Genomic DNA, 17,220 nt, shown 5'->3' with positions numbered 1-17,220 from the left:
AGCGGCGCGGCAAGCGAACAGCACCCTGCACCCGCTCCGTAAGCCCCGGCCCTGCCGCTCCGCGCATCGCTGCGCACTTCGCGTAACCCCGCTCGGCCCGTCTCGCGGTCACCTCCTAGCACCGTCATAAGGGGGCGGGAAGTGCGCCACGCTGACGGCTGCGAGAATTGCCGCAGGTCGCGCCAGAGGCGTAAGCAGTAGGACTTTGTCCTCGCCCCTCCCCCGGTGCCGGAGCGGAAGCTCCGCGCTCCTGTCCCGCTGCCATGGCTGTTCCGGGGCCGGTACGGCTCCTGCGGGCAGCCGCCGCCTCCTCCCGCCGCTGGTTCTTCTCCGCCTCGCCGGCAGCCGGGACATGGCTGGGCTGCGGCGGCGTCGCCGCTGCCGTGAGGGCAGCCCGGCCGTTCAGCCTCTCTGCCCGGGCGGTGCTCAGGTAAGAGGGTCAGAGCCGTGAGACACCGGGCGGGCTCCTCAGGGCGACAGCAGCTGTCGCTCCGCGGCTGTGTCGTATTGGGCCTGGCCTGGCCGCTGCCTCGGCCTCGGCGCTAAGGGCACCCAGGGCCAAGGGGCGTTGGTGAGGGCCGAGCTGGGCTGGTGCTGCGTAACCTTCCACCGGTTGATCGTTGCTGTGCGGCCTGCGATGTCCCGCTGTCCTCCCGTGCCCCTGCCTTGGCGCGGTCGGGGCGGGTCTCGGCCTCTTCCTCGCCCCCCTCAGGGCCGCGCCTAGTTCCTGCTCTCTCCGTCCCGCCTGTTACTGCCGTGGCAGCGGCACTGAAGCGCTCTGCGGGGATCATTGCAGTAGCCCCCCTCGGGTAGTTAAGCCGCAGGGCCTGTGTGATCTTGTGATCTGGAATCTGAAGCCCCTTGAATGAGCTTACAATGTTATGGCAAACTAAAATAGGGTTCCTTATGTTTAAACTAGCTTTCTGAAAGGTTGTGACCCTATCAGAGTCGCTTTTTCGTGCAGCACAGCGCTTCCCCTTTCCCTTCCTTTGGTGTGGTTTTTTTGGGGTGGTTTTTTTTTGTTTGTTTGTTTGTTTTGGTTTGTTTGTTTTTTGTTTTCTTGGGTTCTTTGTTTGTTTTTTTGTTGTTTGCTTGGTTTGTTGTTTTTTTTTTAAAGTCTGGCCAGGCCTGTGGTAGAAGTACAGAACATACCAGAGAGCCCAATACTGACAATACTGAAGATCTGAAATTTTCTTCTGCCTTTGGTGTAGTTTTAATTTACTGAAGAGCCCTCATGCATCCAAGTGTGCAGAACCCCTCCTCTTCTCACCAGTATGCATGAGTAGATGTTTCAAAAGTTATGACCTTTGTAGATGTTTAATATGCCACAGCCCATGGATTTGCAGCTTAGTACATGTAGTCAGAGGCTGTGTTTATGCATGGCCTTCTGGCTTATAGCTTGTATATTCAAAGATAAGTCACTGTCTACAGTTAAACTTTCAGTATTTAAAATGAAGAAGTTTTAGAAGCCTAATTTACTTGGTTGCCAGGGAAGTTTCTTTGACTCGGAATGAGACCCACCATCAGCTGCCCAGCATCAGGACTGTAGCTTTGCCTGTTTCTATGCCATTGAAGCTGTTTCAGTAGTTTGCCTTTAAACTCTCCTGTAGATGCTTTTTTACTTTGTTCCAGCAGATACTTTTAATATGGAGAGACAAAGTAACTTTTTAGTCTAGGATCCCTATGTGAGATGGGTAAATTGCTAGTTTAGATCTCTTCTCTGAGTGACCCAGCAGAGTGGCATTCACTTATTTCAAGGTCTCTGATTCACAATTTTTAATTAAAAAATCAAAAGGTCTTTGCAAAGTATTGTTAAGTTTTTTAAAGTTATTGAAGCTGTTGAGCAGGGTAAATATGGGAGGAAAAAGAATACTAAAAGTGGAAAACATTTTATTACCTAATAGTAATGCAAGACCTGTAATCCCTCAGGTCTTTCACAAACAGATTGGAATTTATTCACATGCATTGTGTATGCATACCATCAAAAAAGGTCACACAGGCATTTCATGTGTTGTTTATATACTCTGTATATACTCACCTGAATTAATGAGTCTAGAGAAAAAGAATATCCTTGTTTCTTTCATGTATTAGTGTTTTCTTAATTTATGTGCAAGTTACTTTTTCTGGTCCTACCATTTCTGGATGTGATACTATTTGAGACCAAGTTCCTGAACTTATCAGTCAGTGTTATTCCAGTAAAAGCATATAAAATTGTTTGTATATGTAAAATTGGCTGTATTTGTGTCTAGAGGATGAAGACCTAGCTGTACAAAATTATTAGCTGAGGTGGTTCTTGTGAGCAGAGGTTCCCAAGGGTTTTAGTGAAGTATCGGGCATTATGTTTTCATTTCCATTTAATTCTTCCTGTTGCTCCACTTTTATCTGTTATCGTTTATTTTCATGTGAACAGTAGTTATCTCAGAATTCTTTTATACCCATTCAGGTAGCAGTACATTATTTTTGGTGGTGTCCACCAGCATAATTACTACATGTTTTAAAGTTTAGGTCAGATTTATAACTTCTGTATTTTAATTGAGGCCTGTATAATAGTTTAGTTCATTAAACTCTTCAGGCAAATAGGTAGAGCTGTTAGACTTACTATTTAATAAAAGATCTAGGAAGAATAGAGTTGGTCTTATTATATGCAACACCAGGCTACAGTTGTTATCTTTGTGTTTTGTTTGGAGGAATCTAAGAGGTGATTCTTAATTTGGAAGTAATAGCTGAAGATTCAAAAGGATACTTCTTTTAAGGGGGAGACATGGCTGTTAGGATTCTTGCAGTACTTACTTTTTTTGCATGGGAGGGTCAATGAACAGTGTTTACTGTTCTCTGGTGCTCCTTTGTGTATTCCTAGTATCTTTAATTTAGGGTATCATAATGATAACAAAGCTAGTAGTACTGTGGCAGCCATGTGAAGAAATCAGTTGTATTGTGCATCTGGTGAAAAGGATTCATCTGAGCATGAATTGGGCTATTTATGCCTTATACAGATTACACAAAATAGGTTTTGTTCTTCCTGATAATCCTGAGGCTGTTTATCCTTGCATAGACCTGGCACATTTTGTGTTTGTTGCCTGTGGCTAGTTCACAGTATGGTGGCATTTGATTGGTTTTTTTCCTTCACACAAACAATGTCTGGGTAGACAAAAGCCATGTTACTTGAAATTTTAAAAGTGTAAATATTGTTTCATGTAGGTGTGATTATTATTAATTTTTGAATGGTATCTCTGAGTCATTGGAAAGATCTGCACAGCGTGTGCTTTGAATGTCTGACTGGTCTGATTACTACAACACACTTCTGAAAGTATTTTCACCACTCAGGCACATGTGCAATAAATCCTCAGTTATTTATGATTTTTATTTAAATCAACTTTTTGCCTGTGTGAAGAGTGGTAAAAATGGCAGTAGCAGAAAACTTGATCCTACTGTAAGACTTAAGAAGGCTATCTCTAACTATATTACAAGTAAATAAATGTTAGTTTCAGTTATCAACCAGGGTGACTTAGGTCCCACAGAAAATATGAATTACTGTAGCAATCTTTAACAGGAGTCAGTGACCCACTGATGGTACTGTGGCTTGTCCACTTACTGCATGCCACACCAGTTGGGCGTGCACAGCCACGGTGCCATTTCTCAACTGTCTGAAGCTAATGCGAGATTGTTACAGAAAAAGGGATCCCATTCCTGTTTCCTTATTTTTGCTGTGGGCAGTGGCACTTCTGTCAGTTTTGCTTGCTGGTTCAGCTGGGACTACTTTGTTTTTATGGTTGATTTTTCAGCCAGATTAGCAAAAGGAGTTGACTTGTGGTAATACCGGTGTAAGGATGATGGTAATGGGGATCACCCCAAACCACATTTTTATATTTATGTTTAAGCTGATCATGAAGCTTAGCTTGTGTTACTACATCATACAGTTGCAGTAACACAACTGTTTCACACAGGTGTACATTTCATATGAGAGACAGATGTGACTGTGTACCAGTTCTGACACTGATACGGCCACTGGCCTGTGAAGATAGAGTTTCAGCCAGTTTTGTTTCCAGACCCAGTTTACTGCATGGCAGGCTAACCACTGGTGACTGAAGGAACAAAGTAAGGAGGGCAGGACTGTTGTTCTTATGACACTGTGGTGTTATGCCTGATTAGTGTAATCACAGGTGAAGACAGTTTCTGGTGTGTTTTGACAACTGGGAGGGACATGACTTATCTTTTACAAAGCTTCCAGTGATCTAATAGATTGCCTGTTTGGTCCATGTTACTTGTGATCACTTCATCCTGTAATAGAAGAAAGAGTGTATTTTGGGTATTGGAACAAATATTTAGTACTTCCCATGCCTATACCCTTGGGCAGAGGATGCCCATAAATGCAAATGCATCTTGCATTGTGTCTCCTGTTAGGGTTGCATTTGTCATGTTGACAGAAATACTTCAGTAAGTGAAAGTATTTCAGTGAGCGCTGGAAGAGCTTTTTGAAGCCGTTTAACATTACGCTGTCAGTGGTATACTTTGGTTGTCAGGAATGTGAATCTGTACCTTTCCAGATGCAATCTAAACCCATCAGTCTTAAACTACCAGTGGAGATGGTGAATTTTGTCCTAGTGTATCCAAGAAGTGGGTGCTTGTTTCCTTGGTTGTGCTGTGGGAGTTGTTGGCGCAGCAGAGGAGCAGAGTGGCAACTTAAACCCCCCCAGGACCCTTTGCTGGAGGTGGTTCTTTGGTGTCACTGTGCAACATTAATTACATTTTTTAAAGATAGATCTTGAAAATTTCTGAATTTTACAGTGCATGCTTCAGTTGCATCCTGCAGATCAGAAAGGTCAATCCTTCATTATCGATTATAATTTTGGAATGAGTTTATAGTTAATAGTAGCTTGTGGCTGTCTTGAGAAGAATAGACTGAGGGATGATATGACAAGAATTGAACATGACATAGTGAAACACAGAGCTTACTGCTACCAAGTGAGTTTACAGTTGTAGCAAGGAGATTAAGTTGAGCAACAATTATTTGTTGTTCTTCAAAACAACCTAGGACTCAGATCGTAGCTTTACAAGTTACTCAGGTTGCTAAAACCATATTTTCTTTTACAGCCAGTTCCAAAATAATCTGTTCACTGATGTTTCAGTATGGCCACTTTCAAATTTTTGCTTTGGTGTTCAGCTTTACAGGCTAGAGTTTTCCAGAGTGACTTGATTTTCAAGCTTGTATACTTTCCATATGCTAGATCATGTAAGGCCCACAGTTACTAAAAATATTAAAGGGAATATTAAGCATGCTGTTCTTAAACATGGATTTCACACTGAAACATAGACTTTTTGCATTAGCTTTCAGTTATTCTATTTGTATCTCTCATCTCTTGGCAGGTTTCTTCGTTGTCCATACAAGTTTTTCCTGGTTTGCTTACTTACTATAGGAAAGAAAACTGTCTGTGTAAAAACAAACCAACTGTGTTTTATTTGTTAGTATATTAAAAGCTTTCCTGTAACATGCATGTGAAATAGCACAGATAGTAGAACACAGGGTTTGGTTTTTTTCCGTATTAAAAGCTTTGATCTTAAGACATTTTATGCAGACTGCAAGAGAAATTCTTAAATAAACATAATTGTTTGAAAAGCAAAGCAGGAAAATTAAAAAACCTTCTTTCTTTGAAGCCAGTGTCAAAGCTTTGAACTGTACTGGAATGAATATTTACAAGGTGAAAACCTAGGAGAACTTGTGCTCAAAAAAACCCAGAATGCTTTTGGAGTATTTCTATTTTGAGGAGGGGACAAGGATTCAATTTTGGAACTAATAAAGTAAAATATCTTAAACTCAAAGCAGAAATAGGAAAAGTTAAAATTTGTCCTCAATGTTAATGATGAGAACAATTAAGGTTTCATAAATCCAAAGCAGGTGTCTGTAGAAATGTCTGTAGAGAAGCATTTAAAATAATCTCTTTTATTTTATAAAAATTTAATTATCAGGATCCTATGTAGCTTCTAGTGACAAAACACACACCAAGGTTTTTTTCCTTACTTTTAATGGCCTTTGCTCAATGTACAGCAGTAACCACCTGTACATGTTACAGCTTTCAAAAGCCAGTAACTTGGGTTTCTCTGCTCTTGGAGTTGATGGTGATTATTGGTTTAGTAGTATTTAACAAACTGTAAAGATCCAAAAAATTCTAGAATTCTTTCTTTAATTCCATTATATGCTTTACTTTTCAGCTCAGAAGATAAAATAACTGTTCATTTCATAAATCGTGATGGTGACAAACTAACAGCCAAAGGAAAACCTGGGGATTCACTGCTGGATGTTGTTGTTAATAATAATCTAGACATAGATGGGTTTGGTAAGTAGATTGACTGAATACTATTCAGTGTTTAGAAATAATGTTCTGTTACCAGTTTATTCATAAATACTTGAAGAGTTGTAGAATCATTTAGATTGTAAAAGGCCCTTAAAATCATCAAGTCCAACTGTAAATGAATATTTATTTCTGAATACTCTCCATTTTATTTTTTTTTCTTGCAGGGGCACAGAATATTTTGGGTCAAATTTTAAATAAATAAATAAATAATAAATTGGGGTGAGCCTTGCTTGAAAGTTAAAGGAGGAGCATATCGACAGTACGGTCAAGGTGGGATCTGAAAGATGCCATCTGCAGACTTTTCAGAGCTGAAAGTTTCTAGAGGCAGCACAAAACTGGTGTATTTATTTCTGTATTGCCATACTGTCTCAACTTATTATCAGTCATTTTGTAGCACAAGTTGCTGTAGTATTTGAGAGCTAAGTGAAATTAAAAACCAATTCCATGTCAGTTAGCAGAAAAGAGCAAAAAGTTTAATTCTTATTGAAGGACTGGGATAAAGGAGACCAGTGCCCCAGTCAAATCCTAACTTGGTACAAGTTTTGTTTAAAATTGAAATAGAAGGGTGCTATAATACCTCCCTATTCCTTCAAACTTTTGCACTTTCCATTGATTGGAAAGTGATTCTGTACGATCCTAGGATGTAGGATTCTGTCCATGCAAAGCAGTGGTATTTGGTAATTAAATACCTCAGGACAGGTATTTACATGAACATGAGCTTAAGAATCAGTAGTTACAAACTAAAGCAGAAAGTGGAAGCGCAGTTTGTATGAGTGAATGGAAGTCAATTGGTTTAAAAAGCATAAGTAGGATATTATTGCACAGTCTGGAATCTGAGGTGTGTCTTATTTCAGTGCAGATAAATTTCTCTGGTAGTAATCAAATCTTTGGTAAGATCTGAAATCTCAGACTTACATCTGAGTCAGCTCTTACGTCTGGAGCTGCATACACCTGAAGAGAAAAATTGTCTCTTAAAAATCTGTAGTGTGTTTGTACACCTGGCATTATATATCACTTATTAAATACGTCCTACAGGCTTATGGCTAGTCCACTTGTATTCTAGAGTAAATAGTCTCTCAGTTTGTGTAATTAAATATCAGCCATGTTTAAGCATTGTGGTAAAGCAAGAAAAAAACCCCAAAACAACCAATAATGCTGTCAATAAACAGAAGCCAAACTAAAATTTGGAAATACTGTAACAATCCTTAACTATGATAGTCCCATTTCAGTAATTACTTGCTAATGAAACAACATACTAGGGCCAAGAAAAATGCAGTGTAAATAATGTAAAAATGTATGTTCTGTGTTTAGAAAAAAGATAATGAGGGAAAAAATAAAGTAAAATGCAAATCTTAACCTATTTGTTTCTATCACTAGGGGGCATCCCATGTGCAGTAATAATAATAGAAATATTTTTACACAAAGACTTATAAAACTGTTGAATTATTCAATTCCACTCAGTTTGTTTGCTACTGCTAGCTTTACAGTTGCAGAAAGACCTTCCACTGTTCATATAGACTGGTTGGTGTTTGTTTTTTCTTCTCTTTTCACTTCACTTCTCCAACATTAAAATGCTTGAACTGTTGATATAACAATTTTACATCATTTGGCATTTTGCTTTTTACCATGCATTTCTATGTACATGAAGACATGATATCATTTTTAAAATCTTGACTACTAATACAATGTCATGGTCACTTTGAATATATGCAGTCAGTACTGTTACTACATGAAAGCACTGTACTTTCTGTGTGGTTCTTGTGGTCTGATGATGAATCCCACTGTTTCTTTTCATAGCAATGGTTATACATGCAGTCTTGCTTCCCTTTGTTCCATATGGGTACAGAGGTGATGTGGGCACGATGTTCTCAGTTCTGCTTTCCCTGGAAATGAGTAAATAAATGAAACTTGGTTAATGTGTTACCTGCTTGTCTTTTATCAATTTGAATCGGGGGGGGGGGCATGAGAGGGGGGGGTGCTCTGTGCCCCAACCCCAGTCTCTACACAAATATGAAAAATTCCATTTTCTTCACCTTTGAAGTTCATAGGATCATAGAATGGTTTGGGTTGGAAGGGACCTTAAAGATCATCTAGTTCCACCACTCCCCCCCCTCCCTGTGGGCAGGGACACCTTCCACTAGACCAGTTTGCTCAAAGCCCCATCAAACCTGGCCTTGAACACCACATCCACAGCTTCTCTGGGCACCCTGTGCCAGCGCCTCAGCACCCTCACAGGGAAGAGCTTCTTCCCAATATCTAAGTTTACCCTCTTTCAATTTAAAGCCATTTCTCCTTGCCCTGTCACTACATGCCCTTGTACAAAGTCCCTCTCCAGATTCCTTGTAGGACTTCTTTAGGTACCGGGAAGCTGCTCTAAGGTCTATCCAGAGCCTTCTGTTCTCCAGCCTGAACAGCCCCAGCTCTCTCAGTTTTCATGGAAGAATTGCATCTTCCTTTTTCAGCAAAGTGGAGAACTTGATGCCAGCCCAGTGACAGAGACAAATTTGTTAGTGTTCAAACTTGTACTCTTCTGTGATGATCTGATTGCTCTAGCAGGTAGATGTGGTTGATGCTTATTCTGTTCAACAATGGCAAATTCTTAGATCCTTGGATCTCAGGCTGGATTGTCCTGTAATACATGTAGGTCTCTCTAGCCTGACCACCTTTGTGGTTGTGAATCAGTGCTCTGTTGAGGGAGAAGAAATAATGAGTATAAAATCTGTTAAGTTCTGTTGAACTTCTATAACCTTCTCAAAACTGGGAAAGAGAGAGAGAAGGATCAACCTTGGAGATAAATTAAGTAGTGATGATTGACAGTGTTGTCTGCTTTTGCATTCTTATAGTACAAAACTTTTCTGTCTTTAAATGCTAGAAAGGGAATTAGTTAAGTATTTTAATTAACTACAGGATTCAAGTAAATCTCAGGATTGTAGAAATGCTATTGAGAGTTGAGTGCAAAGTAGATACATGAATGTGGGAATATATGAAGCATTAGTTTTAGTAGTGAATAGAGATACTTCTTGCATAAGACAAACACACTGATGAAGAATTTCTTGTGAACTTGTATTGTAATTATGCTGTAATTTGAAATTTGGATTTTCTGTTATCTTGACTTTTTTTTTCCTTAGGTGCATGTGAAGGAACACTAGCCTGCTCAACTTGTCATTTAATCTTTGAAGACCACATATTTGAGAAACTAGATGCAATTACTGATGAAGAGATGGACATGCTGGACCTGGCATATGGCCTCACAGAAACGTAAGGGAACATAACATTTTACTACACGAAAAACTGAAAAGCGGGGTTTGCAGGTGGGGCAGTCCAGTATTCTTAGAATGCCTTAATTGTCTTCTAACAAATAGGTGGATTCTGTTATGCAAATGGGACTGCCAAGTTCAAATACTGATTAGCTGAATTCATACTAAAAAGATGTCAGTTTTGTTTCTGTAACTGAAGAGTGGCAGTTGCCAGTACTTGCTCTTCTGAGGTGTCTGATGCAGAAGTGTCAGATACTGAAGTATGACCAAAAACCCAGTTCCTTCAACAAAAACTTTGCTGCTGATGTCGCGTGTGTGATTTTTCTTGTTCTTGTTTCCCTTCCCTTCTGTTTTCTGTCTCCATTAGTCTGTAGCTAGTTAATGTATTTTATAAATGTGTTTACTTTAGTATTTTAGTTTTGGTCAGATCTTCTTTTCACAGAATCACAGAAGGGTTGAGGTTGGAGGGGACCTCTTGAGGTCATCTGGGTCATCCCCCTGCTCAAGCAGGGCCACCTAGAGCCGATATCCAGGACCATGTCCAGACAGCTTTTGAATATCTCCAAGGATGGAGACTCCACAACCTCTCTGGTATTTATGTGCATTGATAAGATCTTTTCCCCAAGCCTTCTCTAGAATAAATGGTGTCACACATGGCAGTGTCGCCACTTGTCGTACTTCGGCTCATGTTGGAGTGCTCTTGGTGCATACAAGCCAGATTCCCTTTTGGGTAAAACTAAAGCATTCTCTTAACTGCTAATGCAGTGTTGCACATTGGACTAGTGATAGTCTAAAGTAAGCCTCTGTTCTGTATCTCCCACACCATCATATGCCTTGTAATTACGGTGTCACATCCTCATCCATTCCTAGTGCACTGCACTACTTGTACATGTAGTCTGTATCATAGAACATACCTACGTGAAGAGTAAGTAGCTATGCCTTACAAGGTTTCATAAGCCCTTTCTTTCATGTTTCAATGCAATTGCTTATCAAAGTTTTTTATAATCTTTCCCATGATGTCAGAGCGCCTTATACCTGGCCTGTATAGCATAGGGGTTTTTATATCTTTGCAAAGCAGTACTCTGAATTAACTTATTAATCTCCTTATACCAGTAATGGAATCCTGTATCAATTGTTTCTCCACAACAGTATGTTTTTTCTCACTTCAGCCAAATACTAACTTTTCTGGGAGGTTGTAAAGGCAAAGAAGTTAAGTTATGAAAAACTTGTTTCAGCTTCTTTTGTTTTCTCCTTTTTCCTGTCTCCCAAAAAAAACATTTTCAATTTTGAAAAGAGTAGTATATCTATTAAGTGTGAATTTACGTCGCTTTTACCATCTACCGTAATTCTCCTCAGAGTAACTTTTACATTCGGCACCAGACCAATTCCTAAATAGCCCTGGAGGCCAGCAATCTAATTAAAAACTTTTTTATTTGGCTATCTTTTAATTAAAGATTTAAATCAAGGAATTTTTACTGAAGAACTGAAATAGTAGAAAGAGCTGTTTAAATACTTACTTTTTCTCTCAAAGTTCTTCAGACCAAATTAAGTTTTTAGACCTTTTGAAGACACTTGTTACTTCTGTCAGGTTTTCCTAACAACGCATGTTCTTCTTATGGCCAGGGATCTTTCATATATGTGAAAAGCTCTGGAAAACTGAGCTTTAAGTGACTGATACTTGCAATAGGTTACCTGGTCTCCTGTGCTGATATAAACTTGCGTAATGGAGATGCACTACTATGCTGTGTCATAAGTATAATGATAAAAGTTTTTTCTTGTCAGTGACTGTATTTGGGGAAGTTTCAGCTAGCAGCTGCCATGGAAGCTCATGATTTTTAAAACAACAGACTAATTAAAAAGGTTAAAAGGAAATGGTTTTGAATAACTGCAGAATGGTAAAGATATTAAAAGTAAGAGGGAGGGGATGCAAACCCTATTATGTTAAATGCTTCAAAAGAATACTGAACTAAAAAATAAGCTGAGAAACAGTTTGCTAAAAAGTAGAAAATCAGTTTTGTTTCTAACCTATCAGAAGCAGGAAGCTTGTCTACACAAAAAGCCAATGGATGATGCAGAAGTGCACTTAAAATATAAAAAGATGATAACGTAAAAGCAAAGTTTCTTTTGCATTGTTGTCTCTAGAGATGTTACAGGATGTCCATGCGCTGGAAGATTTCTTTGGAGAGGGCTTCCTGAAGTATTACAGCAAATATGAGTAAATACAGTAAAATGAGTAATAACAAATGGTAATGAGTAGGTAGCATTCACCTAGGAGTTCTACAGGAGTTCATGATGACATTTCTGAACTTTTGTCTGAAAGGCTTAATTAGCTGGTTTAAAACTGCTCCCACATCAAAGGAATGGAAGGTAGCAACCCAACTTTTAAAATGAGATCATCAGAACTGGAGAACAGTGAGTCTGATTCCATACTGGACATGTTAATCATGTGCCTATAGACTGTTGCTTCTTTATGATTTCTAGCACATAACTTTAAGGAAAGAATTCAACAAAGCTTTTGTAGAAGGATGTAACAGATACGGGAGTTCAGATGAGTCACTGAGTATGAAAAAAGAAGATCTTAACAGTTCATGTAGTTTACTTAAGTTCAGAAATTCTTTACTAAGATTGAATTGAAATGGGTAAGAGCAAAGGCCCTGTAAAGGATAAGTAATTGGTTAATAAATAGATAAAATGTCTTAACAAGGTAAGAATATGTAATCTAAAAGTGATTGGTACTAGGTTTTATGTAGTGAGTGTTTTTGTGAGACTTGGGAAAAGAGAATGAAGAATAAGGTTTGTGTATAGTGCTATGTTACTCAGTGTGGTAAAATCAAAAACTGTCAGTGAAGCCATGCACAAGGATCTTGTGCTATTGAGTGATAGAAAACAAAGTTTGGTGTTAAAAGCTGCAGATAAACGCACATGGAGAGGTGGGTAGAACAGTGGTAACCATGTGGACTTGAAATATGCTGCCAGTTAGCTAGCATCTTCCAGGAATGTCAGCTTAAGGTTTGGTGTTAAAACACCAAAAAAACCAACCCCAAAACCTCAAAAAGGTAAATGGGCTATTGGCAATATTAGGTAGGAACAGGTAGAAAACCAGAAAATGACCATTACATGACAATATGGGAGTTTACCATATCTTTTTACTTTCTTTTTTTTTTTTTTTTTAATAGTAGCATGAGAGTAAATAAAGGGAAGTTGTTAAAGGAGGGATGGTTTGCATGCAGGAATTGACTAAATCATCTTTTTGGGAGTCCAAGCTTCAGCTTTAAGTGGTAGAGGAATCTGGTTAAATATCTATAAAATTGTAAATGCTGTGGAAGAATTTAAATAAGAGAAGGTAGTTTGTTTCTCACAATGTTATTTAGTGCTGCCTAGAGTTTCTTTGTACTGTTGTGTAGCAGGCTCAAAACCTTCACGTGAAGTGAATCCATTGCTACACTACAGAGTATATAAGGAGTTAGCATTGGTCTTTAGTGAAAACAGACACTTCAGTAAAATTCAGCCTTGCTGGCGATACAAGTATCAGAAATTGCATATCTAATAGATGTCATTTCTAACCCTATTCTTATGGATGTATATTCAGGAGATTAAATCTTCTGGTAATGTATGTATTTATACATGCATTCTAGTAATTTGATGTATGGAGTCATTTACACAGAAGTACTGCATTTTCATATAGGACTGAATTTTGAGCTTTAACAGCAGTTGATCACTACATGCTTGAAAGGGTTCTATAAAGATATTCATGTAGTATGATCTTTTATAGTATCTCTGCCTACATTCCTATATTGATAAAATTATTCAGCTGGGGCTACAGAACATTGTCCATCCTTGCTGATGTTTAAGTGTTCTATACTCAAGTACCAAAGCATGGACATTACGTTAAAGATGTCCCAGCAGTAAAAGTGGCTTGTGATGTATGCAGAATTTTGTTGTGGTATTATGTCTTTGTTTTGAAATGTTCAAGTACAACATTTTTTCATGCTGAATGGTAGGTAGAAAAAATGAAGGATTGCATCTCCTCAGGTGCCATAAGTATTTTCTCCTTCTCCTTCCTATGTTTCTTGTCTTTTCGCTCTTACTTTCTGGTATAATGACCCAATCTTGAGTTGTTTAATTTGAAAACATTGGACAGTGTATGAGTTAGGCTTTGCTTTTTCTGAGGTTTTCATTCTGATTCATTGCCTTCGTCTATTCAGAGATGCCAAATGTCCCTTGGGACATCAAGTGTCATTCCCTGCACTTGACTGAACTGTTAGTGACCCATTGAAAATGGAAGGGTCACCCTTACTGTATATTGCCTCAGGAAGCAGGAAGTACTTGTGTACCACTTTCCAGTGTACTGAACTCCGCTACTTAATGTAAATAATTTTTATTACCACATGTATCTTTGGATTGATGCATGCAATTCAATGCTGGTCTTGATTAAGCCATGCACAAGAGTGACTGATTGTAGATCATAATTTGTTTGGGATGGCTGAATGTTGGAGGCATAGGGGGGTAAATGCTGTTAGATACGTGATCAGGTAGAACTAATGACAACGTCCTATTTCCCTACAGATCACGTTTAGGCTGCCAAATCTGCTTGAAGAAATCCATGGATAATATGACTGTTCGAGTACCAGAAGCTGTTGCAGATGTTAGACAATCAGTAGATATGAGTAAAAACTCCTAAAAGGCAATAACTTAGGGGTTTTAAAGAAGCTTAATTATTTTTATAACTTATTTTTAAATGTGTAATTAAATATGGAAACTTACATAATTGTGAGTTATTTTATATGACTATCAATATTAGATGGATGCTATTTTAATTTTCTTTATAGAACCTCCTATATTTTTACGCTTAAAATGCAATAATACTTCTTATAAGTGATCATTGGGTTAAGCGTTAGCAAGTGTATTACAGGTTTCATATAACATGATTCTGCCAAAACTAATGATGTTTGCAAGCTGGATCACTTCTACAAGACTTCTAAAAACCCCTGGTCATTTCTAGGTTTCAGACCTTAGATATGTAAGAGAACAAAACTTGTAAGACTGAGTCTTTTTAAAGTGTTGTCATTAAAGATGGTGTACTCAGAGCTAGTTCATGTTCTCAGTAAATAGGAACCTTCCTCAGCAAATAGTGGATTTTCAGGGTAGGGATTTTCCAAAATTTTTGTCTTGGCAAAAATACTGTTAAAACCGTGAAATCTAGGGGCCTATGCATAATGTTGGCACCTACATCTTAATTGCTGCAATGCATCTCTGTGGCCTGAATCAGAAATTGGTAAACCTCAACTGTGTTATGTTTGACTACACCACAAATACGGGGATACACAGGGCTTAGAAGAGTAAAGCGCTGGAGCTGTCTAATGGGAGGGCATAACCACTGGAGGTAACTGTAAATTCTTACTGTTCTTTGAAGATGGTGGAGTTGGAATTGAAGAGGGCAGTGTTTGTCAACAGAAGATTTGTTCTGAATTCTTCATCCCTTTCTCAGTTTTTAGCTTGATCAGGAGGCAGTGTGATGTTAACTAGGGCATTCAGCTTAAAGAAATTCCTAGGTTCTGGGCATTGCTCTCAGGATCATTTCAGCAAGGGCTGATGTGGAATGACCAAGCATATTTATTCCATAAAGATGGACTAGGTTCCCCAGAAGGCCTGAGGAGACCCCCATGGTGGGATTGCCTGTGGACTGATGATGAAGAGCTTTCAGTTGGTTCTAGTTTTAGTCTTTCCAAAGAAGAACAAAGCAAAATAATGTCTCTAAGACTCTTCATTATTCTCTCCAGTTTTTGTTGCCTAAATACTTAAATGAAATGGTTGTCACCATTACAATAGTTGGTTTACCCTTATAAGGTTATTTTAATATTTTGGGCATATTTATGTATATATAAAATTCATTTATTTACATTTAAATGATCTAATGCATTCATTAATGCGTTATTTGAAGTGGTGACAATGACATCTAGGCATCTTTTCTTGCATTATTATATTTATGGGAGAGATGAAAAATATTTTTCCAGTGTCAAATATTGGGATTATTTTGAGCTTCATAAAGAAGGAAAAAAAAAAAAAAGAAAGAAAAAAGGACCCTCTTTGTTATAAACATAAATATTTTCTAGAACTGTATTGAAAATAGATCCAGTACAGATTCTTTAATTTTCTCTCTGAATAACTATTTGTTTCCTGGTGTTCCCTTTGGACTTCCCCTTAAACAAGATAGGTTTAGTGTATTCTGTTCAGAACTTAATTATATATGCTTTTCAGAATACACTTCCTCTCAATTAATTCAAAATGTGACTTCAGAGTTGAAATCTCCTGGCTTTTGAAAGACAGAGCAAAGTTGGGAAGAAGGGTGGAAATAAGATGAAGAAATATTCTGAAGATACTGATGTCTTCCTCTGCATCTGCTGTGACTCTGTTAATTTAGAGGTTACCCTGCCACAGTGTGGCTCAAAGGTAAATGAGTTCTCACTTTGTGTTACCTTTGTCCTGAGTTCATTTATATACATTTATTAAATCTTGAACTCTGATTCTTTTACATGAGACACAGCTCTTTGGCTTCCAAGAGAGGGAAAATAACTTGGGTCATAACCAGATGTACTGTGCATTCTTTCATCGGAAAGAAATCTGAGGTTTCAGTATAGCTGTTTAGGGATAGATGTTGGTGTTTGCTGGGGTTTGGGTTTTTTGGGCTTTACTTTGGGTTGGTTTATTGGGGTTTTTTTGTCCATTTATGCACAGCTTGAGGCACTTCGCCTTGTGGGAATCCTGAAGCATTTGATGCTGCATTAAACAAATGTGAAACAACTCTCGTAATAGTTTCCTTTCTAAGCCAAGGTTGTGTCATTGTGCGTTTCCTGTGACAGCTTCTCGTTACAAAGACTTTGATTCTCCTGTAGTGTGCCTGTGGAAGGAATTACTTATCACAGCAAAGCAAAAAAGGACACTTCAAGTTTATTTTGAATTCTAGAGGTATCCCATATCGCATGCAAATGGAAATCTCGGAAGGCAAAGGAACTGACATGTAATCCCAAAAATGCACAGTTCAGAGATACTTGTTTCCTTATTGTCAAAACGATTTGCAAATAAATCTTATTTTTGGCCACTTTCTGACATACCTTGTTTGCATTGATTTTTCTTTCCTTTTCCTCTAAGTTACTGAATGTATTTCTGGGTATAAAATATTTCTGGGTATATAATGATGCACGTTCAAGCGTAAGTATGAATTATTGAGCAATGGCACACAACTAAAGCATCAAAACTAGTTAAATATATATTTTGCTTCCTTGTCCAAATAAAGTTTACAGGTAACTTGCTTTCTAAAAGCTTTTCCTTTCTCTGGTAAAACAAGGAGTCAGTGGGTCTCTTCTGTCTTGCTCTCGCTCAAAAACGAAGAGAAAATCAGGACTGACTTTGTTCCCTTTGCTTCTGAACTTTAGTTTGCAACATGTGCTTGCAGTCTGGGGCAGAGACAGACCTTTAATTCACAAGTACTGGTGGGGTCCTTCTGATTCCTGGTTTTGTGAGGAAGCTAGGCCAAAACCCTCTGACAGAAGGAAAGGTCTCATCCTCCCCTCTGCCTTTCTGAGAGTGTGGGGGAGCTTGTCTGTGGCTCCAGG

At 38.6% G+C, this 17,220-nt stretch overlaps 1 protein-coding gene across 3 annotated transcripts; it reads left to right on the top strand.

Moving 5' to 3' along the window:
- Window positions 1-235: 235 nt before the first annotated feature.
- FDX1 (ferredoxin 1) lies at window positions 236-16,719 on the top strand. 3 transcript variants are annotated; one of them, XR_013956419.1, is made up of 5 exons: window positions 236-430; window positions 6,208-6,332; window positions 9,479-9,608; window positions 10,050-10,198; window positions 14,174-14,293. XR_013956419.1 is itself a non-coding variant. In XM_080613072.1 (4 exons), exons 1-4 carry the CDS (start codon window positions 264-266, stop codon window positions 14,286-14,288), a joined length of 537 nt encoding a protein of 178 aa, XP_080469198.1. In that variant the 5' UTR covers window positions 236-263; the 3' UTR covers window positions 14,289-16,719. The 3 variants fall into 3 exon arrangements, 1 of the variants encoding a protein (XP_080469198.1); XR_013956420.1 differs by having other exon boundaries at window positions 10,035-10,198; XM_080613072.1 differs by lacking the exon at window positions 10,050-10,198 and having other exon boundaries at window positions 14,174-16,719.
- Window positions 16,720-17,220: the final 501 nt, after the last annotated feature.

The sequence above is a fragment of the Psittacula echo genome, assembly GCF_963264785.1.
Source record: "Psittacula echo genome assembly, chromosome: 3".
Classification (NCBI taxonomy): domain Eukaryota; kingdom Metazoa; phylum Chordata; class Aves; order Psittaciformes; family Psittacidae; genus Psittacula; species Psittacula echo.
This window is presented reverse-complemented; position numbering and strand designations above follow the sequence as displayed.

What these genes read in the sequence shown, in the direction of transcription:
- FDX1 (XM_080613072.1), top strand. Translation starts at nt 264, where the DNA reads ATGGCTGTTCCGGGGCCGGTACGGCTCCTGCGGGCAGCCGCCGCCTCC. An exon ending in TCTGCCCGGGCGGTGCTCAG is followed by an intron (nt 431 to 6,207) that starts GTAAGAGGGTCA and finishes TTTACTTTTCAG; the next exon opens with CTCAGAAGATAAAATAACTG. An exon ending in GCATATGGCCTCACAGAAAC is followed by an intron (nt 9,609 to 14,173) that starts GTAAGGGAACAT and finishes ATTTCCCTACAG; the next exon opens with ATCACGTTTAGGCTGCCAAA.